This window comes from Buteo buteo, chromosome 30, assembly GCF_964188355.1.
Source record: "Buteo buteo chromosome 30, bButBut1.hap1.1, whole genome shotgun sequence".
Lineage (NCBI taxonomy): Eukaryota > Metazoa > Chordata > Aves > Accipitriformes > Accipitridae > Buteo > Buteo buteo.
The window spans coordinates 265,457-288,638 of NC_134200.1; the positions used below are offsets into that span (position 1 = coordinate 265,457).

Below are 23,182 nucleotides of genomic sequence, written 5' to 3' on the forward strand. Positions count from 1 at the left end.
GGACAAGGATCATACAGGTAAGGGGATCAAGGAGGTAGGGGTCTGGGGGGCTAAGGAGATCACAGACGGGGCTCCAGGGGACATGGGAATTGGGGGGTCCAGGGGACACTGGGGATGGGGGAGATGGGGGTCTGGGGGGGCTGTGGGCTTGGGCAGGAGGGAGCTCAGAGAGGGTACAGGGCTTTTGAGGAGGACTAGCCCCCCATCAGGCTGGTCAGGGGACAGCCTGTGTGCGTCCCCAACGTCATGTGCGTCCCCCCAACGTGGTGACTCTCGCTCCTCCCAGGTGGTGCGGTCGGCGGCCACCAGCGGAGCAGGCAGCACCACCTCGGGGGTGGTTTCAGGGAGCCTGGGCTCCCGAGAAGTCAACTACATCCTTCGGGTGTTGGGTCCCGCCGCCTGCCGCAGCCCCAACGTCTTCACCGAGGTGGCCACCGGTTGTATCCGTATCGCCCTGCCGGCTCCCCGCGGATCCGGCACCGGTGAGCCTCGGGGAAGGTGTGGGGTGGGGAACACGGAGTCCAACGACAGTCCCTCTGATCCAAAATGGGGTTTCATGGGTCCCTGTGGCTTCAAAATGGGGTCCCATGGGGGCTTGTGTCTCAAAAATGGGGTCCCATGGGTGCCTGTGGCTCAGAAATGGGCCGTCACAGGGGTCCATGTGGCTCCTGTGGGTGCCTGCAGCTCCAAAATGGGGGTCCCAGGGGTGTCTGCAGCTCCCATGGGTGCCTGTGGCTGAGAAATGGGGGTCTCATGGGTGCCTGCGGTTCCAAAATGGGAGTCCCAGGCGTCCCTGTGGCTCCCATGGATGCCTTCGGCTCTGAAATGGGGTCCCATGGCTTCCTGTAGGTCCAAAATGGGGGTCCCAGGGGTCCCTGAGGTTACCATGTGGGTGCCTGTGGCTCCAAAACGGGGATCCCACAGGTCCCTGTGACCCCAAAATGGGGATCCCAGGAGTCTTTTTACCCCCAAAATGGGGATCCCACAGGCCCCCATGGCTCTGGCACTCACAAGTCCTATACAGAGTGACTACGTGAGTGTCCCAAGGATCCCTTTAACCCCAAAACGGGGGTTGCAGGTGTCATTTTGCCCCCAAAATAGGGGTCCCAGTTGGTCCCTTTACCCCCAAATGGGGACCCTAGGGGTCTCTTTAGCCCCCCAAAATAGGTCCTACATGTCTCTTTGGTCCTAAAATGGGGCTCCCACAGCTCCAGCACCTGCAAACCCTATACAGGGTGACAACCTGGAGGTCCCCCAAATCCCTGGGGATCTTCCTGACACCCCCTTTCTCCCCCCACACAACAGCCTCGGACGATGAATTTGAGAACCTGCGGATCAAGGGTCCCAACGCAGTGCAGCTGGTGAAGACGACGCCGGTGAAGCCGGCAGCGCTGCCAGCGATCCCTGACCCCATCAAGGACGTCATTTACGACATGCTCAACGCCCTGGCTGCCTATCATGCGCCCGAAGAGGGTACGGATGATTTTGGGGCCCCCCCCCTCCCCGGGAATTATACAACCCCACTGGGGATTACACCCCTGCCTGGGGGATTAGAGTCACCCCCTGGGGAGTTTTGGGGGGCAGTGATGAGGAGGAGGAAGATGGGGGACACTGGGAAGTGGATAGCTATGGAGGATGAAGAAGTGGGGTGCCCCCATGGTGGGGGGAAATTGGGGTGCCCCCAGGGGGGGTGGGGGAGGAACTGAGCTGTGTACAAGGAGTGGGATGTTTTTGGGGGGAAGAATTGGGGTGCCCACAGGGAGTGGGGTGCACAGGGGGGAAAAATTGGGGTACCCACAGTGGGATGCACCAGTGGGTTAGAGACCCTGGGTAATTTGGGGGTGCCCCTAAGGCTTTTCTTTGGGGGTCGTCCCTTCACACGTGCCCCCTGCCTCCCCTGAAGGTGATAAGGGGGACCCCAAAAGCGCGGCCCCCAGTGAGGTCAGCCAGCTCCTCTCCGACATCGGGGACGACATGTACCAGCAGTACCGCAGCCTGACGCGCCAGCCTGGTGATTTCGACCCCCCCGCCGGCTTCGCCATCAATGTCAGTGGGGGACAGGGGTTTTGGGGGGGGGGGGGGGAGCTTGGAAGGGGGGGTGTGGGGTGTGGGGGAGTGTTCCTAAGGAATGCCACAGGGCAATGGGAGGAGGTATGGGGAAGGGAAGGGGGTTATTGGGGAGGGGAGGAGGATTTGAGGTGGGAGGGGGGGATATGGGGTGCCGGGGGGGGGGTTGTGAGGGGGCTTTGGGTTTTGGGGGGGCCTCCCCCACCTCTGATGTCCCCCCCCTCGGCTCCTGCAGGCCCAGGTCTTTGCTGCTGATGGAGCCGCTGCAGAGACGCCACCATCGGGAACCCCCCAGGGAGAAGGTACCGGCATCCCTCATCACCTCCCTGTGCCCCTCGATGCACCCCAACGTCCCCGAGCCCCCCGACGTCCCCTCTGTGTCCCCGAGCCCCCCGACGTCCCCTCGTGTGTCCCCAAGCCCCCTAACTCTGTCCCCCCCCCACCTGCTGGCAGCAGCTAGCCCCGAGGAGGGCCGGGAGGGGCGGAAGGAGAAGGACGGGGAGCGCGGGGAAGAGCGGCAGCGAGCCAAGGGTTCCAAACCCCTCATGCCCACCTCCACCATCCTGCGGCTACTGGCTGAACTGGTGCGCTCCTACGTGGGCATCGCCACCCTCATCGCCAACTACAGCTACACCGTGGGACAGTCCGAGCTCATCAAAGAGGTGACGATACAACCGGGACACGGTAAAAGGGGACGTCGCTTGTCCCCGAGGGTCACCCTGTGGCAGCATGCACATCCATACACCCATCGTTGGGGTGTCTTGGTGGCGTGGGGTTGGGGGTATGGTGGCGGTGTCATGCTGTTTTGTGGCAGGGCAGCGGTGTCACCCTGTGTGACGGGGTTCCCTGTCACTCTGCGTGGGTGTCTGACTCCCCCTGCCATTCCCCACAGGACTGTAGCGTGCTGGCCTTTGTCCTGGACCACCTCCTGCCCCACACGCAGAACGCCGAGGACAAGGACACGCCGGCGCTGGCCCGGCTCTTCCTGGCCAGTCTGGCAGCGGCAGGCAGCGGCACCGATGCCCAGGTGGCTTTGGTCAATGAGGTGAAGGCAGCCCTGGGACGGGCGCTGGCCATGGCCGAGAGCACCGAGAAGCACGCCAGGTGGGGGACACAGGGACACCGTGGGGACACCGCGGTGTCACTGCGGGGCTATCGCGGCTGCGCCGTTACGGGGTTGATGTGTTCTCTGTGGGGTTGAGGTGTTTCTCATGGGGGTGAGATGTTCCTCGTGAGGTTGAGACGCCCTGCGTGGGGTGACATCTCCTCTACAGGGGTTGATGCGTCCTCCACGGGGTTGACATCTGCTCCACTGGGGTGATAGAACTTCCATGAGATTGATACGATCTCTGGCAGGGCGTGACACGTCCCCGCAACGTGTGACACGTTCCCTCATCCTCACCACAGGCTCCAAGCCGTCATGTGCATCATCAGTACCATCATGGAGTCCTGCCCCTCCACCTCCAGCTTCTACAGCAGCGCCACCAAGACCCAACACAACGGCATGAACAACATCATCCGCCTCTTCCTCAAGAAGGGCTTGGTCAACGACTTGGCGAGGGTCCCTCACAGCCTTGACCTCTCCAGGTATGACCCCACCCAGACGCCTGGGTCCACTCTTATCAGGGGTCTTAGGGGGTCGTGGTGGATCTTGAGGGGTCATGGTGGGTTCTAGGGGGTCTTGAGGGGTTGTAGTGAGTTGTGGGGGTCATTGGGGTTCTTGGTGGGTCTTGGAGGGTCATGGTGGGTCTTGGTGGGTCTTGAGGGGTTGTAGTAGGTTGTAGGTGTCATTGGGGTTCTTGCTGGGTCTTGGGGGATCTTGAGGGATCATTGGGGGTCTTGGAGGGTCTTGAGGTATAGTGGGTCTTGAGGGGGTTGTGGGGGGTCTTGAGGGGTTGTAGTGGGTAGTGGGGGTCATTGGGGTTCTTGCTGGGTCTTGGGGGGGTCTTGAGGGATCATGGGGGTTCTTGGAGGGTCTTGAGATATCGTGGTAGGTCTTGAGGGGTCGTCGTGGTGGGTCTTGGGGGTCTTGAGGGATCGTAGTGGGTCTTGGGGAGGTTGTGGTGGGTTTCAGGGGAGACATGGGGGTCTCCCGGACGCCGGGGCCCACCTGACACCCCCCCTACTGCAGCCCCAACATGGCGAACACGGTGAACGCGGCGCTGAAGCCGCTGGAGACGCTGTCCCGCATCGTCAACCAGCCCAGCGGCCTCTTCGGCACCAAGGGCTCCTCCAGCAAGAGCAAGGGCGAGGGGGCTGGGGGGGCACGGGAAGCCGGAGCTGCACCCCCTGATGGAGGTACTGATCCCCCCCGAATCTCCCCTGTGTCCCCCCCATATCATCTCTGTCCCCCATCTCTGCTGTGTCCCTCTGTCTCCCTGCGTCCACCCCAAATCTCTTGTACCCACCCCCCAAATCTCTTGTGTCTCCATCTCTCGCCTGGACCCCCCCCATCTCTCCTATCCCCTCCATCTCCCATGTGTGTCTCCCCCCCATCTCTGGTGTTCCCCCCAATATCTTCCCTGTGTCCCCCCACATCTCTCGTGCGTCTCCAATTTTTCCTGTCCCCCCCTACATCTCCCTTGTTGTCCCTGTGCCATCTCCCATCACTTCAAACCTGTGTCCCCCATCCCTTCCTTGTGATCACCCCCTCCTCACGGCCAACCCTGGGGGGACCTGCCTGTCACCATGACACCCCCTCTTACCGTTCACCCCTCCCCCCCCCCCAAAAAAAAAGGGGACCCTGGGGATCCCGAGCCCCCTGAGGAGGACGCGGAGGCGGCGCAGGCGGAGGCAGCCGACGGCGACATGGATGGGGAAGCAGAAGGTGACACAGTGGTGCTGGCCGGGCAGCCGGAGGGGCTCAGCACCCAGGAGATGCAGGTGAGGGCCCCCCCACCAAATCCCATGTACCCCCAAATCCCCCCCCGCCCAGCATTCCCTACACCCCACCATGTGCCCCCCCCTCAAGGTGGAAAACGAGCTGGAGGATCTCATTGACGAGCTACTGGAGAGGGACGGGGCTGCCGGCAACAGCACCATCATTGGTGAGAGCCCCCCCGTGCCAAAACCTAAGTCCCCCCAGATATCAGGGAACCCCCCAAATATCGGGGTGCCCCCCCTGCACCCCTTAACGGTGTTTCCCTCTCCCCCCCCCCCCCCCCCACAAAGTGAGCCGCTCGGGCGAGGATGAGTCGCAGGAGGACGTGCTGATGGATGAAGCTCCCTCCAACCTCAGCCAAGCTTCCACACTGCAGGCTAACCGGGAAGGTGAGTATCCCAGGGGGGGCCTCCAAGAATTTTGGGGGGCTCGGGGTGGGGGTCCTGGGGGGGGATACCGGGGTCCTATCTACCCCCCTTTACCCCACCCCCACCCCCCGGCAAAGATTCCATGAACATCCTGGATCCCGAAGACGAGGAAGAGCACACGCAGGAGGAAGACAGCAGTGGCAGCAATGAGGATGAGGATGACAGCCAGGATGAGGAGGAGGAGGAAGAAGAGGAAGATGAAGATGATCAGGTGGGAGACCCGGACACCGGTGTGCCCCCTCTCCAGACACCTGGGTCCTCGCCATGAGGGTGGAATGATGCCCCCCTTTTGGGTTGGGGTGCCCCCATTTTGGGTGAGGGGTTGACATTTTGGGGTCAGGGTGCCCCCATTTGGGGTTGAGGGTGCCATTTTGGGTCAGGGTGCCCCCATTTTGGGTCAGGGTACCCTGTTTTGAGGTCAGGGTGCCCCCATTTTGGGTCAGGGGGTGACATTTGGGGTCGGTTGCCCCTGTTTCAGGTCGGGGGTCGGGGTACCCCTGTTTTGAGGTCAGGGTGCCCCCCTTTCAGCTTAGGGTGCTCTTATGTCAGGTCAGGGGATGCCCACTGACACCCCCCCGCCCCCCGGGGTTGTTTCCCTCAGGATGATGAGGAAGGGGAGGAAGGGGAGGAAGAGGAGGATGACGATGACGGCTCCGAGATGGAGCTGGATGAAGATTACCCCGACATGAACGCCTCCCCCCTCGTCCGCTTCGAGCGCTTCGACCGCGACGATGACCTCATCATTGAGTTCGACAACATGTTCTCCAGCCCCAGTACGGACTTGGGGAGGGGGGTGCAAAAAAGGGGGGACATGGCAATTTGGGGGGGCTGTGGGGTTCCCCCCTTCACCCCATGGGGTGGTGGGAAGGTGGGTGAGCCGTGGATTGTCGTCTCCCTGTGGGTTGGGGGAGGCAAAGTGGGGTACACCCCTTGACCACCCCAGTTTGTCACCTCCACTGGTGTTTAAAGGGTTCACCCCCCCAGCACCCCAATTCTGTCTCCCCATGACTTTGGGGGGGGTCAGAAAGGGGTTCACCCCCTTGACGCCCCACTTTGTCACCTCCCTGGGGTTTCGGGGGGGTGATTAGGGAGGGGCTCACCCCCCCCCAGCACACCAGTTTTTCATCTCCTTTGGCCTTGCAGTATCTGGGGGGGGCGGGTCAGGAAAGAGTTTACACCTTACACCCCAATTCTTTCTGTCCCCATGACCTCGGGAGGGGTAAGAAGGGGTTCACCCCCCTGACACTGCAATTCCTCACCTCCCCACGCATCACACTATTACAGCGATATCAAAAAGGTTCTTCCTCCCTCTCCTTGACACCCCATTTCTCCCCCTGCCCCACTTTTTTTCAGCCGATATCCCCCCATCCCCTGGGAACATCCCGGCCAGTCACCCCCTCCTGGTCCGTCACGCCGACCACGGTTCCCTGGGATTGGGAACCGGAGCCGCCACCACCCGCCTGGCTCAGGGTTTGGGGCGCAGCCAACGTACCCTCCGGCAGCTCACCGCCAACGCCGGTCACACCATCCACGTCCACTATCCCGGTGCTCGCCAGCCCAATCCCCCCCTCATCCTTCAGAGGTGAGTAACGACGCCCCCGGGGACCCCCCCAGACCCCCAGTGCTCCGATGTGCCTCATTGTCCCCTAATTCATCCCTCGATGTTCTCTCTGGTCCCTTGAGGCCCCCCTGAGACACTTGTGTCATCCCCCCTCCTCCCTGAGGTCCCCCCACAATGTCCCCCTCCTCCCTGGGGTTGCCCCAAAGTGTCCCCCTCCTCCCCAGTCCCATGTCTCCCCTCCTTCCTGGGGTCCCCCCCGATGTCCCCCTCCTCCCTAATCCTCGTGTCCCCCTCATCCTTGGGTTTCCCTTCCTCAACGTCCCCCCTCCTCCCTGGTCTCCATGTCACCCCAGTGTCCTCCTTCCTCCTTGGTGTCCCCTTTCAACGTCCCCCCTCTCAGTGTCACCCTTCTCCCTGGTGTCTCCATCTTCCCCCATGTCCCCTTCTTGGTGTCCCCCTCCTTCTTGCTGTCCCTCCTCCCTGGTTCCCATGTCCCCTTCCTCCCTGGGGTGTCCGTGTGTGTGTGTGTGTCCCCCAAACTGATGATGTGTTGTCCCCGCAGGCTGCTGGGTCCCTCGGCGGCGGCCGACATCTTACAGCTGAGCAGCAGCCTGCCCTTGCAGAGCCGGGGCCGAGCCCGGCTGCTGGTGGGGAACGAGGACGTTCACATCATCGCCCGCTCCGACGACGAGCTCCTCGACGACTTCTTCCACGAGCAGGGCAGCGCCGGCAGCCAGGCAGGCGAGTGGGGGGGCGGGGCCTGCCAGGGGGGCGGGGTGGTGCACCAACCCAACTCAACCCAACTCAACCCAACTCAACCCAACTCAACCCAACTCAACCCAACTCAACCCAACTCAACCCAACTCAACCCAACTCAACCCAACTCAACCCAACTCAACCCAACTCAACCCAACTCAACCCAACTCAACCCAACTCGCTGTAGGGATGAAAGGGAGAGGATGGGGCTGGAGAGAGGGGGAGGAGCCTGGAGTAAGGGGGTGGGGACTGAGAGGGGGCGGTGCCTGAGAGGGGTGCAGGGTGGCACACCCAACCCAACTCAACCCAACCCAACTCAACCCAACCCAACTCAACCCAACCCAAATGACTGCAGGGATGGAGAGAGGGGGAGGAGCCTAGAGGAAGGGGGTGGGGCCTGGGGGCGGGGACTGCAAGGGAGCAGGGACACTCCCCCCCAGTGTCTGTAGGAATGGAGGGGAGAAGGTAGACCTGAAAAGGGGGTGCAGCCTGGATGAAGGGGGAGGGGCCTGAGAGGGGGCGGAGCCTGCAGTGGGGCAGGGACACACATTCCCCAGTGGCTTTTGGGGAGGGGAGGAGCCTGGAGGGTGAAGGGGGAGGGGCCTGACTGGCAGAGGTGGGGCTTGGCTGATAGACCCAGGCCCTGAAGTGGGGAAGGGGGGGGGCTGAGACCAAGTGGGCTGGGCGTGGCCTAGCCCAAATCGGGGCGTGGCCTAGCCCAGGAGACAAAAGCTTTTCCCCCCCTCCCCGAATGCCTGGGTTCACTCTGTGCTCCCCCCTTGCTCCCCCCCCTGCCCCCAACAGGGACCCTCTCAAGCATCCCCACCGCCCTGACACGCTGGACGGAGGAGTGCAAGGTGCTGGACGCCGAGAGCATGCACGACTGCGTCTCGGGTGAGCCACCGTGTCCCCAACACCCCCCTCCGTGTCCCCGACACCCCCCCACACACTGTCACCCCAGTTTCCCCCCCCCCCAAATCCCCCCATCACCACTTTCCCCTACCCCCAGTATCATCACCCACCCGTCCAATGACCCCTCCAGCGCCGTCACCCAGTGCTCTCAACCTCCCAGCATCCCCCCTCCCAATTTGTGCCCCCTCCCCTCCCAATTTGTGCCCCCTCCCCTCCCAATTTGTGTGCCCCCTCCCAATTTGTGTGCCCCGCCCACCCCCCCCCAGTGGTGAAAGTTCCCATACTGGCACGACTGGAAGCCCTGCGGGACGAGGAGCTGGACGAACGGCGGGAGAAACGCCGGCGGCAGGCGGCCGAAGAAGAAGCCAAAGGCACCGAACGCGGTCCCGAAGACAAGGACGGGTCTGACGCCCAGGTGAGGGGCACCCCAAACATCCTCCTCACGCACCCACCCCCCCAAAAAATAAAACCGGGGAGGGCGGGGGGGTCCCTTCACCCCCCTCCCCGGCCTCAGTCACCTTCCCCTCTCCAACAGGATGCGGCATCCAAGGCCGCCACCGCCTCCACCGACGTCACCCCCCCAGGTAATCCCCCTCCTCCCTCCGCCTTCCTTAATTTCAGGGCCCCCCTCAAACTCTAACGTACCCAGATGTCCCCCCCCTTTACCCCCCAAAATCCTCTCACACCCCTTTCCCCCCCCCCTCCCTTGACCTGGCACCCCGCGGGTTGAGGTAGTAGATTGTATAGTTGGAGGGTCACACCCCCGTCTCGGAGATAACTATACAGTCTACTGTCTTCCTCGCGGGGCGCGCGGCCGCCGCCGGACGCCTGGGTCCCCTATGGCGTGGGGGGGGGGGCTGTTTATTTGGGAGGGGGGGTGGGGGGGGCTCTATAGCATCGCCTCTCCCCGAGTATAGCCAGTGTCCAGTCAAAGGTTGATAAATGGGGGTGGGTTTAGGGGAGTGGGGTGTCCCTTGCTTGTTGTTTAGGGGGTTGGGTGGGAGGGTTCGGGGGGGGGCGGGGGGGTTTTAGGGGGTTTGGGGGGGGTACGGGAGGGTGAGGTAGTTGGTTGGGGGGGGGCAGGCAAGATGGGAGCCCCTAAGCGAGCTATTTCCCCCCTCCTCAGGACCCCTCTTCTTGTTTTGGGGTGCAGTAGATGCCTGGGTTCCCCCAAAGTTGGGGAGGGAGGTTTTGGGGGTGGGGGGGGGGCACTCCCAGATTCCTGGGTGTCCCCCCCCCTTCCCTGATGTTGATCCCCGTGTGTGTGTGTGTGTGTCCCCCCGCCTCCCAGAACACAGCGGGACGACGGGAGAGACCCCCCCTCCCGGTCCCCATCGGACTTTGGTGATGCTGGAACCGACGCCGACCCCCCCAGATCCCCCACCGGGAGCCCCCCAAATTCCCGCTCGCCCCCCGCAACCCCCTGAACATGAAGAGGGGGGGCCTGGACGACCCCCCCAAGACGCTGAAGCCACCCAAATGGAACTGTCACCTGCTCCCACCATCAGTAAGTCTTTATTTTTGGGGGGATCTGTCTAATTTTAGGGGGTCTTCTCAACTGGGGGGTCTTCTCAGTTTGGGGGAGGTTTCTCAGTTGGGGGGGGGGGATCTCGTTAAATTTGAGGGGGTCTTATTAACGTCCCTTCCCCTCAGCGTCTCTGTCCCCGGAGCGAGCGGAAGACTCGGACGCGTTGACGGCAGTGAGCAGCCAACTGGAAGGTTCCCCCATGGACACCTCGAGTTTGGCTTCTTGTACCTTGGAAGAATCAGGGGGGGCTCCCCCTCCCCCAACAGCCCCCCAAAATCCTCCCGGGACCCCCCAGGGACCTCCCCCCGCTCCCCCCGATGCCACTCAGCCCCCTGACGATAGGTAAGAGTCCTCCCTTATCCCAAGACTCCCCCCCCCCCCCTTACCCCAAGACCCCCGCTGTCTTTTTCCCTTTCCCTCCAAAGGGGATCACGGGTTTGGGGGTACCCCCCCCCCCCGCCTCCTCCCGCCCCACTGCTGACATCATACCTCTCTTCTCTGATGTCATCCCTCCCAAGCTCTCCCCCCGCCTCGTCCTCGGAAAGTTCGTCCACCCGGGATTCGGCCGTTGCCATTTCGGGAGCCGACTCGCGAGGGATTTTGGAGGAACCCCTGCCTTCCACCAGCAGCGAGGAAGAGGATCCCCTCGCCGGTCAGTGTCACCTTTGTCACCCCCCCTTGTCACCCCCCTCCCGGTGAGCCCCCTGCTGCCCCCCCCCACCCCAACCACGATGTAGCTCATGTCACCCGGGGGGGTCCCCGTGTCCGATGTCATGTGTCGTGTCCCCCCCCAGGGCTCAGCTTTGTCCCCAGGGGTGTCCCCTCGTCCTCAGGGGGGTCCCCACATCCCCGGGGGGGTCCCCAATGTGTGTGTCATCCCCCCCCTCTCCCTCCTTTTCCCTAGGGATCAGCCTGCCGGAGGGGGTGGACCCCTCGTTCCTGGCGGCGCTGCCGGACGACATCCGGCGGGAAGTGCTGCAGAACCAGCTGGGGATCCGCCCCCCCGCCCGGGCTCCGCCCACTCCCAGCCCCGCCCCCCGGTGGTGGCCAATCCCGGCTTGACCGAGGTCAGCCCCGAGTTCCTGGCCGCTTTGCCTCCGGCCATTCAGGAGGAGGTGGGTGGGGCCTGGGGGTGGGGTTAGGGAGGGTGTGGCCTGTGAAGGGGGTGGGGTTAAATGGGTGGGGCTTAGGAAAGGGGGTGGGGGTTAAAGGGGCGTGGTCTGTACTGGGTGGAGTTAAAAGGGTGAGGCAGGCACTGGGGGTGGAGCTTAAGTAGGGGTGGGGTTGGGGGGAGTGGCAAGTGTTGGGGTGTGGCTTATGCAGGGGGTGGGGTTAAAGGGGTGGGGCTTAGAAGATGGGGTGTTAGGGGTGGGGCTTGCACAGGGGCGTGGCCACATCTCCCGGGGGGAGGAGCCCGGCCGGGATGGATGTGCTTATGGCAGGGGCGGGGCCTGATGCTCATCAAGGGCTGTGCGGCGGCTTTTAACCCCATCGTGCCCTGAACTCTGGGGGAGGCGTGGCCCCCATGGGAGGGGCGTGGCCCCCGGAAAGGGGCGTGTCTAACGGCGGGGCGGGGCAGGTGCTGGCGCAGCAGCGAGCGGAGCAGCAGCGTCGGGAGCTGGCTCAGGCGACGAGTTCGGATGCCCCCATGGACCCGGTGACCTTTATCCAAACGCTGCCCTCGGAACTGCGGCGTTCCGTGCTGGAGGACATGGAGGACAGCGTCCTGGCCGTCATGCCTCCCGACATCGCCGCCGAGGCCCAGGCTCTCCGACGGGAACAGGAGGCCCGGCAACGGCAACTCATGCACGAGAGGCTCTTCGGCCACTCCAGCACCTCCGCGCTCTCCGCCATTCTCCGCAGCCCTGGTGAGGCGGCCCCCCCCGTCCCCCCACCCCGTATTCCTGTCCCCCCACCCCAGCACACGTGTCCTTTCTCCTCTTCCTCATCCTCTCCCGGCACCCCCAGTGCTCTCCTGACACCCCTTAGGTTTTCCCTGCACCTCCGATGCTCTCTCGACACCCCGCATCCTTTTCTGGCACCTTCAATGCTTTTCTAGCAACATCTATCTTCCTCTGGCACCCCTAATTCTCTCCCGGTGCTCCCAAATTCTCTCCCAGCTTCTCTCCCAGCCCCCCTAATTCTCACCTGGCACCCCAAATCCTCTCCTGGCACCTCTAATGCTCTTCTGATATCCTCTTATTCTCTCCCAGTCCCCCTGATTCTCTTCTAGCACCCCTGATTCTCTTCTAGCACCCCTGATTCTCTTCTAGCACCCCTGATTCTCTCCTGGCAACCCCTAATTCTCTTCTGGCACCCCTGATTCTCTCCTGGCAACCCCTAATTCTCTTCTGGCAACCCCAGATTCTCTCCTGGCACCTTTAATGCTTTTCTGATATTCTTTTGATCTTTCCTAGTACTGCCAATCCTCTCCTGATTCTCCTCATCCTTTTCCAGCTCCCTTAATTCTTTTCTGGCAGCCGTAATTCTCACCTGGCAGCCCCAAATCCTCTTGCAGCACTTTTAATGCTTTCCTGATATCCTTTCAATCTCTCCTGGTACCCCTAATTTTCTCCTGGCACCTCTAAGGCTTTTCTGATATCCTCTCAATCTCTCCTAGCACCCCTAATTCTCTTCTGACACCCCCAATCCTCTCCCAGCACCCCCTTATCCTCTTCAGACACCCCAAATTCTCCCCCAACACCCCTCTCACCTCCTCCTACCCCACCCTCATCTCACAAATCCCCCCCACGTCCCCTCATACATCTCTCTTTTGTCACTGTATCCCCCTCCCCAACCCCGCCAACCCCTCCTATGGCCCCCCCAACCCTCTGCACCCCCGCCACGTACGTCATGTCCCCCCAAAAACTGATGCCGGTGTCTCCACAGCTTTCACCAGCCGGCTGAGCGGGAACCGTGGCGTGCAGTACACCCGCCTGGCCGTCCAGCGTGGTGGCACTTTCCACATGGGGGGCAGCAGCAGCCACAGCAGGTATTTTTTGGGGGGGCATTCAAAAAAGGGAAGTTCTCCGCTTTTCTAATTTTTTAGGAGTTTAACTTAACTTATAACGTACCCCCCCAGACCTTCGGGGAGCAGCGTGGACAGCCTTTTACGTCTCCGCGGTCGTTTATTGTTGGATCACGAAGCTCTTTCCTGCCTCTTGGTGCTGCTTTTCGTCGACGAACCCAAGCTCAACACCAGCCGCCTCCATCGCGTTCTCCGAAACCTTTGCTACCACGCTCCCACCCGAGGTTGGGTGGTCCGCAGCCTCCTCTCCATCCTCCAACGAAGCAGCGAGAGCGAGCTTTGCCTCGAAGCCCCTCGCGGACCCCCGATAGCCGAAGAAAGACCTCGAAGAGCGAGCGGAAGAACCGGTAGCGCGACCGGTACAACCGTCGAACCTCGGGGTTTAGATTTATTACATCGTGTAGAAGCTCGAAGTTCCGGACAACTTTCTTGGCTTTCCGTTTCTATGGATGCGGCTTTGGGTTGTCGTACCAACATTTTCCAGATTCAACGAGTTCCGGGACGGAAACATACGGAAAAACACGCCGCCGCCGCCGGTTCCGCCGTTCACATCCATCCCCAGGCCGCCCCTGTCGTCTGCCGGCACGTCCTCGATACCCTCATCCAGCTGGCCAAGGTGGGAATAAGGGGGGGCTCCTTGTTGGAGTTGGGGGTGATTGAGGGGGGCACTGGAGGAATTTGGGGGGCACTGGAGCATGTTGTGGGGTAACGGGGAGGTCCGTAATGGAGCTGGGGGTGATTTGGGAGGGCAGTGGAGGAATCTGGGGGCACTGAGGCACCTCGTGGGGTGTCTGGGGGGGCTCCCCCAAAGCCGCCAACACCGAACCATATCTAGGGGGGGGCTTCCCAGTTGGGGTCCCCTCCCTAAACTTGGGGTCCCACTACAGGGACCCCCCCACAAAACCCATACTGGGCACCAGGGCACGTCCTGGGGGGGGGGTGGGGGTGGGTGACATTTAGGTGTCTCCCAATTTCTGGGGCTATATTTTTGGGGTGGGAGGGTCACTAGCACCCCACTAACCTCCCCCCAATATTCCCCCCCCAGGTCTTCCCCAGCCACTTCACCCAACAACGAGGCCGTGACCCGACGAACGAAGCGGAACGAGACCGCGGCCCCCCAAAATCGGGGGGCAGCCCTTGTCCTCCCCAGCCCCCTCCTCAAACCCCTCCAGCTCCCCCTCCCCCACCCCCCCCTCCTCCTCCTCCTCCTCCTCCCCCCCCTCCCCCAACCGGGAATCTTCCTCCCTCCCTCCCCCCCACCTCAGGCAATCTCTCGACCGATTTTTGGGACCTTTTAGTAAAATTGGATAATATGAACGTCAGCCGGAAAGGAAAAAGTTCGGCTAAAACGGGAACGGGAAGCGGAGGACCGGAACCGGAAACATCGGGATTGGGTTTAGAAGCGTCACCTTTGGGTCAATTGATGAATATGTTATCCCACGGCGTTATCCGTCGGAGCGCGCTCCTGACGGAAAAGCTGCTCCGGCTCCTTTCTCTCATATCCATCGCTTTACCCGAAGGAGGGAAAGGGGGTGAAGGGGGGACACCTCAAAATGTCACCCCCGCCGCCACCGGCAGCGGTGGCAGCAGCGGCGGTGCTCCGGCGAGTCCGGCGACGCAAAGCGGGAACGTTGGGAATGCGACGGTGGCGGGAGGCGGCGGCGGCGGAGTGGCTGGTGGTGAGTGTTTTGGGGATATGGGGATACAGGGATGGGGACAAGGACATGGGGACGGGGACACAGGGATGGGGATGGGGACAGGATGGAAACACGGGGACAGGGAGAGGGACAAGGACATGGGGACGGGGACACAGGGATGGGGCTGGGGCCAGGGACGAGGACAGAGCTGGCATCGGGTTGTGGTTGAGGGCAAATAACAGGGGGGCGGTGGCATTTTCCGTCCCCCGCCACCGTCCCCACGCGTCCCCCGTTGTCCCCAAGCCAAGAGCGCCAAGTCCCCGGGGCCGAAGGGACCCGAGGCGGGGGGCGGCGGTGGCAGCGCCGACCCCCGGATGGCGGCGACGGGCTTGACGGAGAGCCAGCTCCAACTCTCCGTTGAGGTAAGCCGGGTCAGGGATTCCCCCAGATTTTTTTTAGGGGGGGGCCGTTGCCATCCCACAAGCGTCCCTAACCCTCCGGCAACGTCCCCTAGGTGCTGACGTCACACTCGTGCTCGGAAGAAGGGTTGGAGGACGCGGCCAACGTCCTCCTGCAGCTTTCGCGGGGGGACGCCGCCACCCGCGACACCGTCCTGCGCCTTCTGCTCAGCGGCGCCCGGCAGTTGGGGGCCACCCTCTGTCGACAGATCGGTGAGGGGCCTGGGGGGGGTGGGGGGGGGACAACACGGGCGCTTGCTGAGGTCATCGCCGGCTCCTGATGATGTCACGGGTCTTTGGGGTTTTTTTCCGGCGTAGGGACTTTGCTGGCGGAATTACGGGAATACAACTTGGAACAGCAACGACGGGCGCAGAGCGAGGCTCCTTCTCCCGAGGGGCTCCCCGAGGAGCAGCCCCCCAGCGCCAAGCTCAAGGGGAAGATGCAGAGTCGGTGAGCTCTTGTCTGCCGTTAACTCTGGTCCCTACTGACTGCCCTTGCACTTTTTGTTAACTCTGGTCCCTGCTGGTAACTCTGTTTGCTGCTGTTAACTCTTGCTCCTACTGATGACTCTTGCTTTTGCTGTTAACTTTTGCTCTTATTGATAACTCTTGCACCTGGCATTAACCCTTGCCCCTGCTGACACAACCCTTGCCCCTGCTGTTAACCCTTGCCCTTGCTGAAAACAACTCTCGCCCCTACTGTTACCTTTTGTTCCTGCCATTAATACTTGTCCGTACTGATAACTCTCACCCTGCCATTAATTCTCACCGCTACTGACACAACTCTCACCCCCGCTGTTAACCCTTTTACCTACTGATAACTCCTGCTCCTGCTGCTAACCCTTGCCCCTACTGGTAACAACCCTTGTTCCTACCACTAACACCTCTTGTTCCTGCCGTTAACCCTTGCCCCTACCACTAACACCTCTTGTTCCTGCCGTTAACCCTTGCCCCTACCACTAACACCTCTTGTTCCTGCCGTTAACCCTTGCCCCTACCAATAACATTAACCCCGAGCCCTCCCCCCACCTTCCCCCGCAGGTTTGACACGGCGGAGAGCGTGGTGATCGTGGCCTCACAGAAGCGGGCGCTGGGCGGGCGGGAGCTGCAGCTCCCCTCCATGTCGGTCCTCACCTCCAAGACCTCGACGCAGCGCTTCTTCCTCCGCGTCCTGCAGGTCATCATCCAGCTCCGCGACGACACCCGCCGCGCGCACAAGAAAGCCAAACAGGCCGGCCGCCTGGGTAAGGGCCGGGAGGGGGTCCTGTTCAACACCCCCCCCCCAAAAATTGTGTCCGTGTGTCTCCCCTAACGCCCTCTGTCCCTCCCTTTGTCCCCCCTGTGTCCCCCCGTCCCCTCCATCAGGTGCCGGGGGCCTCGGGGCGGCTGGCAGCATCCAGGCAGCCGTCCGGCAGCTGGAGGCCGAGGCCGACGCCATCATACAAATGGTACGTGAGGGCCAGAGGGCCCGGAGGCGGCAGCAGGCAGACACGGTTAGCACGGCCGCCCTTCCTCCCCACCCTCCTCCTCCTCTCTCCTCCTCTCTCCTCCTCTCTCCTCCTCTCTCCTCCTCTCTCCTCCTCTCTCCTCCTCTCTCCTCCTCTCTCCTCCTCTCTCCTCCTCTCTCCTCCTCTCTCCTCCTCTCTCCTCCTCTCTCCTCCTCTCTCCTCCTCTCTCCTCCTCCCATTTCCCCCCTCCGTGGCCTTCTTCCCTCTGTGTCCTCCTCCTTCTCGCTCTCCTCTTCCTCCTCATCGCTCTCCTCGTCCTCCTCATCGCTCTCCTCGTCCTCCTCATCGCTCTCCTCGTCCTCCTCATCGCTCTCCTCGTCCTCCTCATCGCTCTCCTCGTCCTCCTCATCGCTCTCCTCGTCCTCCTCATCGCTCTCCTCGTCCTCCTCCACCTTGTCCTCCCTCCTCCTCTGGTGCCGTTTCCTCTCTTCCTTCTCTCTCCTCATCTCATTCTCCCCATGGCCTTCCTCCCTCTGTATCCTGCTTCTCTTCATTGTCATCCTTCTCTGCATCGTCTTTGTCCTCATCCTTGTCCTCCAACTCATCTTCGTCCTCGTTCTCCTCCTGCACCATCTTTTCTCTTCCTCTTCTCTCCTCATCCCGTTACCCTCACGGCTTTCCTCCGTCTTTGTCCTCTCTCTTCATCCTCCTCCCTCTTCATCCTCTCTCCTCATCCTGTTCCCCCTACGGCCTTCCTCCCTCTGCCTCCCGCTCCTCCTCATTGTTTTCATCCTCCTTTTCACCACCATCCTCCTCTTCAGCTTTGTCCTTGTTCTCCTCTAACTCATCCTCTCTCCTCATCCTCCCCTTCCCCCTACAGCCTTCCTCCCTCCTCACCTTCCTTTTCTTCATCCTCATCCTCCGTCCTCTCTCCCTCTCCATTCCCTTCCTGCGCTGCCTCCTCTCTTCCTCACCCCTCCTCATCCTCACCGCCTTCACCCCCTGCTCCTTCTTCCTCCCTCCTTCCTCCTCTTCATCCCATCCCGCACCTGCTGCTTTTCCTCTTCTCCTCCTCCTCCTCCCGCCGCTCCCAGTCCCCCCCCCGCCCCCCCAAAAGCTGCCGGAGCACCGGGGTGCCCCCCCCGCAGCTCCTGGGGGGGCGAAGGGGGGGTAAGGGGGGGGCTGGGGTCCCTCAGCGGGGGGGGTCCCGGCCCCCTAAACCCGTCCCCTGTCCCCCGTCGTCCCCCCCCAGTCGGAGGCCGGGCAGGCGGACGGCGCTCCCCGTCGCGACGAGTCGCCCATGGACGTGGACCAGCCCTCGCCCGCCCCGCAGGACGCCCCCTCCGTGGGTGAGAAAACACCTCCCAGTTCAAACCAGTTGATACTGGTCGGGGGGTCGGGAGGCGAGGGCGGTCCTGACCGCGTTCCCCAACCGCCGCAGGCTCGGAGGGTTCGCAGGGAGGGGAGCGGGACGAACGCCCCCCCGAGCTGCCCCTGCTGAGCGAGCAGCTTTGCCTGGACGAGCTCTGGGACATGCTGGGAGAGTGCCTGAAGGAGCTGGAGGAGTCCCACGACCAGCACGCCGTCCTCGGTGGGTACCCCTGGGATTTTGGGGGGGGGCCCCAAGACCCCTAAGGTGTCCCCAAGACCTCCAGGGAGGTCCCCAAGACGTCCAGGGGGTCCCCAAGACCCCCCAGGTGTCCCCAAGACCCCCCAGGTGTCCCTTACACCCAGCGTCCCTTCCCAAACGGGGCAACATCCCTGCAGCCTCGGGGTGCCCCCTGTGTTTTTGGGGTCCCTCTGAAACCCTATATACCCCCCCCCAATTAGTGCTGCAGACCCCCTCTCATTTTAGGGAGTCCCCAAGATGTCCTCCCCCACCCATCACAGGGGCTCACCCCTCTCCAACATCCCATCCCGAGCGGGGCGACATCCCTGCAGCCTCGGGGTGCCCCCCACATCTTCGGGGTCCCCCCCTCGCCCCCCGCAACACCCCATATATCGTTGTTCCGTCTCTCCCGACTCCTCCACAGTGCTACAACCGGCGGTGGAGGCTTTTTTCCTGGTGCACGCCACGGAGCGGGAGAGCAAGCCGCCGGTGCGGGACACGCGGGAGAGCCAGCTGGCCCACATCAAGGACGAGCCCCCCCCTTTGTCACCCGCCCCCCTCACCCCCGCCACCCCCTCTTCCCTCGACCCTTTCTTTTCCCGAGAACCTTCCTCCATGCACATCTCGGCCAGCCTGCCCCCCGACACCCAGAAATTCCTACGCTTCGCCGGTGAGAGGGGCGGGAAGGGGAGGTTTGGGGGGGGGGGGATTTTGTGGGGTTCTGCAGGGAGCCTGGGGCTCAGGAAGGGGTTTTGGGGGGGTCTGCAGGGGATTTGGGGGGCTCTGTAGGGAGCCTGGGGCTCAGGAAGGGGTTTTGGGGGGGTCTGCAGGGGATTTGGGGGGCTCTGCAGGGAGCCTGGGGCTCAGGAAGGGGTTTTGGGGGGGTCTGCAGGGGATTTGGGGGGCTCTGCAGGGAGCCTGGGGTGGTGGGAGGGGATTTGGGGGAGACCTGGGGCTTGGGAAAGGGGTTTTGGGGGGCTCTGAAGGGAGTCTGGAGTTTTGGGAGGGGGTTTTGGGGGGACTGGGGGGGCTCCTCAAGGGACTTTGGGGGCCCCCAGGCAGGATTTGGGGTGAATGTTTTAAAGTTTGCCAGGGGGGAGCAGGTGAAGTTTGGGGTGCCCAGACGCGGCAGAGGAAGCCGAATCGTACCTCCCTAGCAGTTCTAGATCAAGACAGGGGGGTCCCCACATTTCGGGGACTCCCCCAAACCCTTACCCCCCCCCTCAGAGACCCACCGGACGGTGCTGAACCAAATCCTGCGTCAATCCACCACCCACTTGGCCGACGGTCCCTTCGCCGTCCTGGTCGACTACATCCGCGTCCTCGACTTCGACGTCAAGCGCAAGTACGTGGATGGAGGGGTTTAATTTTTTGGAGGGGGGGTGTCCCCTCAATCCGTGACACCCCCTTTCCCCCCCCCCCAGGTATTTCCGACAGGAACTAGAGCGGCTGGACGAGGGGTTGCGGAAGGAGGACATGGCCGTCCACGTCCGTCGCGACCACGTCTTTGAGGATTCCTACCGCGAGCTGCACCGCAAATCCCCTGAGGAGATGAAGAACCGCCTGTGAGACCCCCCCAAATCCTCCTCAGCCCCCCCACAAATCCCCTCAGACCCCCCCAGCCCGGCACCAGTGGGTTGGGGACACATGGGGAAGGGACCAGGGTTGGGTTTTAGGGTGATGGGGTGGAGCATGAGGGAGATTCACATCCCCCCTCCTTAATGGGGTGTAGTTGGGGATTTGGGGGGGATCAGGGTTGGGTTTAGGGGTGTGTGGGGACCCCCCAGGACTGTGTTAGGGTTTGGGGGGGGGGACATATGTGACCAGGGATGGGTTTGGGGTTACGTGAGGTCCTTGGGACCAGGTTTTGTGGTCCCCTGGGACTGTTACTAGGGGACTGGGGGGGCCCCAGGGGTGGGTTTGGAGTTACAGGACGTCCTTCGGTCTCCGAAACACCCCTAACACCCCCAAACACCCCCCCAGACCCCCAAAACACCCCCTAATACACCCCCCAGGCCCACTAAACACCCTCCCAGCCCCCCAAAACACCCCCCAAAACACCCACTAGCCCCCCTGAAACACCCCACAGGCCCTTCAAACACCCTTTAGACCCCAGAACACCCCCAGACCCCTGGAACATGCCCTGATACACACCCCAGGCCCACTAAACACTCACCCAGCCCCCCAAAACACCCCCTAGCCCCCCCCAAACATCCCCCAGGCCTCTCAAACACCCCCCCAAACACTCCCCCTACGTGTCTCTTCCCTCCCCCTCCAGGTACATCGTGTTCGAGGGCGAGGAGGGCCAGGACGCGGGGGGTCTCCTGCGGGAGTGGTACATGATCATCTCGCGGGAGATGTTCAACCCCATGTACGCCCTGTTCCGTACCTCGCCGGGTGACAGGGTCACCTACACCATCAACCCCTCCTCCCACTGCAACCCCAACCACCTCAGCTATTTTAAGTTCGTGGGGCGCATCGTGGCCAAGGCCGTCTACGACAACCGTCTCCTCGAGTGTTATTTCACCCGTTCCTTCTATAAGCACATCCTGGGCAAGTCTGTCCGGTAAGAAGGTGGCCGGGGGTAGTGTGGGGTGGTGAACACCTTTCTTGGGGTGTTGAATCACCATATGGGGTGTTGGAACACCTTCACAGGGTGTTGAACCTCCTGGGGAGGGGTTAAATCCACCCTCGGGGTGTTGGACCATCCTCACGAGGTTGCAGCAACACTCCCATGGGGTGTTGGAACCTCTTGTTGGGGTGTTGCACCACCCTCATGGGGTGTTGAACCTCCTGGTGGGGTGTCGAATGCCCCTCATGGGGTGGTGAACCACCTTCACAGGGTGTAGAACACCCCTGTGGGGGTGTTGGACCTCCCAGTGAGGTGTTGTGACCCCGTCATTGGGTGTTGAACCCCCCTCGGGGGGTGTTCAGCCTCCTGGTGGGCTGCTGAACCCCTCTTAGGGGATGTTGAACCACCGTCACGGGGTGTAGAACAGCCCCACGGGGTGCTGAACCCCCCCTCACAGAGTGTTGAACCCCCTTTCTGGGGTGTAGAACCTTCCCTCCTGGGGTACAGAACCCCACCTCGGGTTGTTGAACCCCTTGACGGGGTCTTAAACCTCCCGGTGGGGTGTTGAACCCCCATTTTGGGGTGCCAAACCCCCTTTTTGGGGCGCTGAACCCCCTCATGCTGTGCCAAACCCCAAGAGTGAGGTGCTGACCCCCCCCCCGGCCTCGTGGCATCTCTGATTGCCCCCCCTACCCGGGCGCAGGTACACGGACATGGAGAGCGAGGACTACCACTTCTACCAGGGCCTGGTGTACCTGCTGGAGAACGACGTCTCCACCCTGGGCTACGACCTCACCTTCAGCACCGAGGTACGTGTCACACCACACCCCCCCAAAACCCCGGGGACCCCCCCCAGGGGCACAGGTACCCCCCAAAAAACAAGGCATGGGGATGTCCGTGTCATGTGTCCCCCCCTACCAAATCTCCCTGGGGAAGGGTCCTTCTGTTTTGGGGGTGTCACTTGTGTCCCGGGGGGGTCCCCAAGTCCCAGGAGTGTCCCCTTATGTCTTTGGGGGTGTCCCCTCTGTCCTGGGGGTGTCCCGGTTTGGGGGTGGCCCCTCTGCCCCTCTGTCCTGGGGGTGTCTCCCTCACCCTGCCCCACCTTGAGAGCGTCCCTTCTGTCCCGGGAGAGGGGGTGTCCCCTCATTCCCCACCCCCCCTTCTCTAGGGGTGTCCCCTCTCTCCTCGGGGTGCCCCAGGGGTACGTGTGACGCCCCCCCCGCCCTTCCCCACCCCCAGGTGCAGGAGTTTGGGGTGTGCGAGGTGCGGGACCTGAAGCCCAACGGAGCCAACGTGCTGGTGACGGAGGAGAACAAGAAGGAGTACGTCCACCTCGTCTGCCAGATGCGCATGACCGGTGAGCGCCGCCGGGTTTGGGGGTACCAGGGGGGTCGGGGGGGTCCTCAACAACCCTCCCCTGACGCCTCCCCCCCTTCAGGAGCCATCCGGAAGCAACTAGCCGCCTTTTTGGAGGGTTTCTACGAGATCATCCCCAAACGCCTCATCTCCATTTTTACGGAGCAAGAGCTGGAGCTTCTCATCTCGGGGCTGCCCACCATCGACATCGACGACCTCAAGGCCAACACCGAGTACCACAAATATCAGGGCAACTCCATCCAGGTGAGGTTTTAAACATCCCCCCCCCAAAAAAATCCTAATTTTGGGGGTTTTGGTAGGTGCTGATGATCGTTCCCTACCTCAGATCCAGTGGTTCTGGCGAGCGTTGAGATCTTTCGACCAAGCGGACCGAGCCAAATTCCTACAGTTTGTGACGGGAACCTCCAAGGTGCCGCTGCAGGGTTTCGCCGCCCTGGAAGGAATGAACGGCATTCAGAAATTCCAGATTCACCGCGACGACCGGTCTACCGATCGACTGCCCTCCGCTCACACCTGGTATGGGGCTGGGGGGGACATTTTTTGAGGGGGGGGGGGGGGGACAGCGACCTAAGGGCCACCACCCTGGTGACGCTTTTGTGTGTTTTCCCCCCCCCCAAAAAAAAAAAAAGCTTTAACCAGCTGGACCTGCCGGCGTACGAGAGCTACGAGAAGCTGCGGCACATGTTGCTGCTCGCCATCCAGGAGTGCTCCGAGGGCTTCGGGCTGGCGTAGCCGTGGCCGGGGGGGGGGGGGGGCGGCGCGTGACGGTGACAATGACGGCGGCGGGGGGGGGGGACACCCCCAAAAACACACACACACACACACCCCCCACCCCCCCTCAACCCTTCCCTTCCCCTCCCCAGGGGGGCGGGCACGGCAGAGACGGCAAAGGATCTCTATAAATATATATATATATTTTT

The 23,182-nt window shown here is 62.3% G+C and overlaps 1 protein-coding gene across 1 annotated transcript in view; it reads left to right on the forward strand.

Moving 5' to 3' along the window:
* Positions 1-23,182, forward strand: part of HUWE1 (HECT, UBA and WWE domain containing E3 ubiquitin protein ligase 1) — a 43,528-nt gene extending 20,346 nt beyond the window's left edge. Inside the window, 43 exon segments of the mRNA XM_075018567.1 lie at positions 287-482; positions 1,306-1,473; positions 1,904-2,046; positions 2,303-2,369; positions 2,521-2,729; positions 2,960-3,171; positions 3,475-3,654; positions 4,199-4,365; positions 4,805-4,950; positions 5,039-5,114; positions 5,239-5,337; positions 5,454-5,587; positions 5,978-6,149; positions 6,730-6,958; positions 7,500-7,678; positions 8,498-8,587; positions 8,872-9,020; positions 9,141-9,189; positions 9,897-10,112; positions 10,259-10,475; positions 10,652-10,785; positions 11,038-11,169; positions 11,172-11,248; positions 11,713-12,001; positions 13,023-13,125; positions 13,216-13,777; positions 14,207-14,840; positions 15,102-15,220; positions 15,313-15,469; positions 15,575-15,707; positions 16,298-16,500; positions 16,622-16,704; positions 17,957-18,053; positions 18,146-18,295; positions 18,738-18,983; positions 19,541-19,658; positions 19,738-19,878; positions 20,592-20,879; positions 21,589-21,694; positions 22,125-22,242; positions 22,324-22,505; positions 22,588-22,778; positions 22,892-23,182. Coding sequence (XP_074874668.1) covers positions 287-482; positions 1,306-1,473; positions 1,904-2,046; positions 2,303-2,369; positions 2,521-2,729; positions 2,960-3,171; positions 3,475-3,654; positions 4,199-4,365; positions 4,805-4,950; positions 5,039-5,114; positions 5,239-5,337; positions 5,454-5,587; positions 5,978-6,149; positions 6,730-6,958; positions 7,500-7,678; positions 8,498-8,587; positions 8,872-9,020; positions 9,141-9,189; positions 9,897-10,112; positions 10,259-10,475; positions 10,652-10,785; positions 11,038-11,169; positions 11,172-11,248; positions 11,713-12,001; positions 13,023-13,125; positions 13,216-13,777; positions 14,207-14,840; positions 15,102-15,220; positions 15,313-15,469; positions 15,575-15,707; positions 16,298-16,500; positions 16,622-16,704; positions 17,957-18,053; positions 18,146-18,295; positions 18,738-18,983; positions 19,541-19,658; positions 19,738-19,878; positions 20,592-20,879; positions 21,589-21,694; positions 22,125-22,242; positions 22,324-22,505; positions 22,588-22,778; positions 22,892-22,994 — 7,464 coding nt within the window. The 3' untranslated portion in view covers positions 22,995-23,182.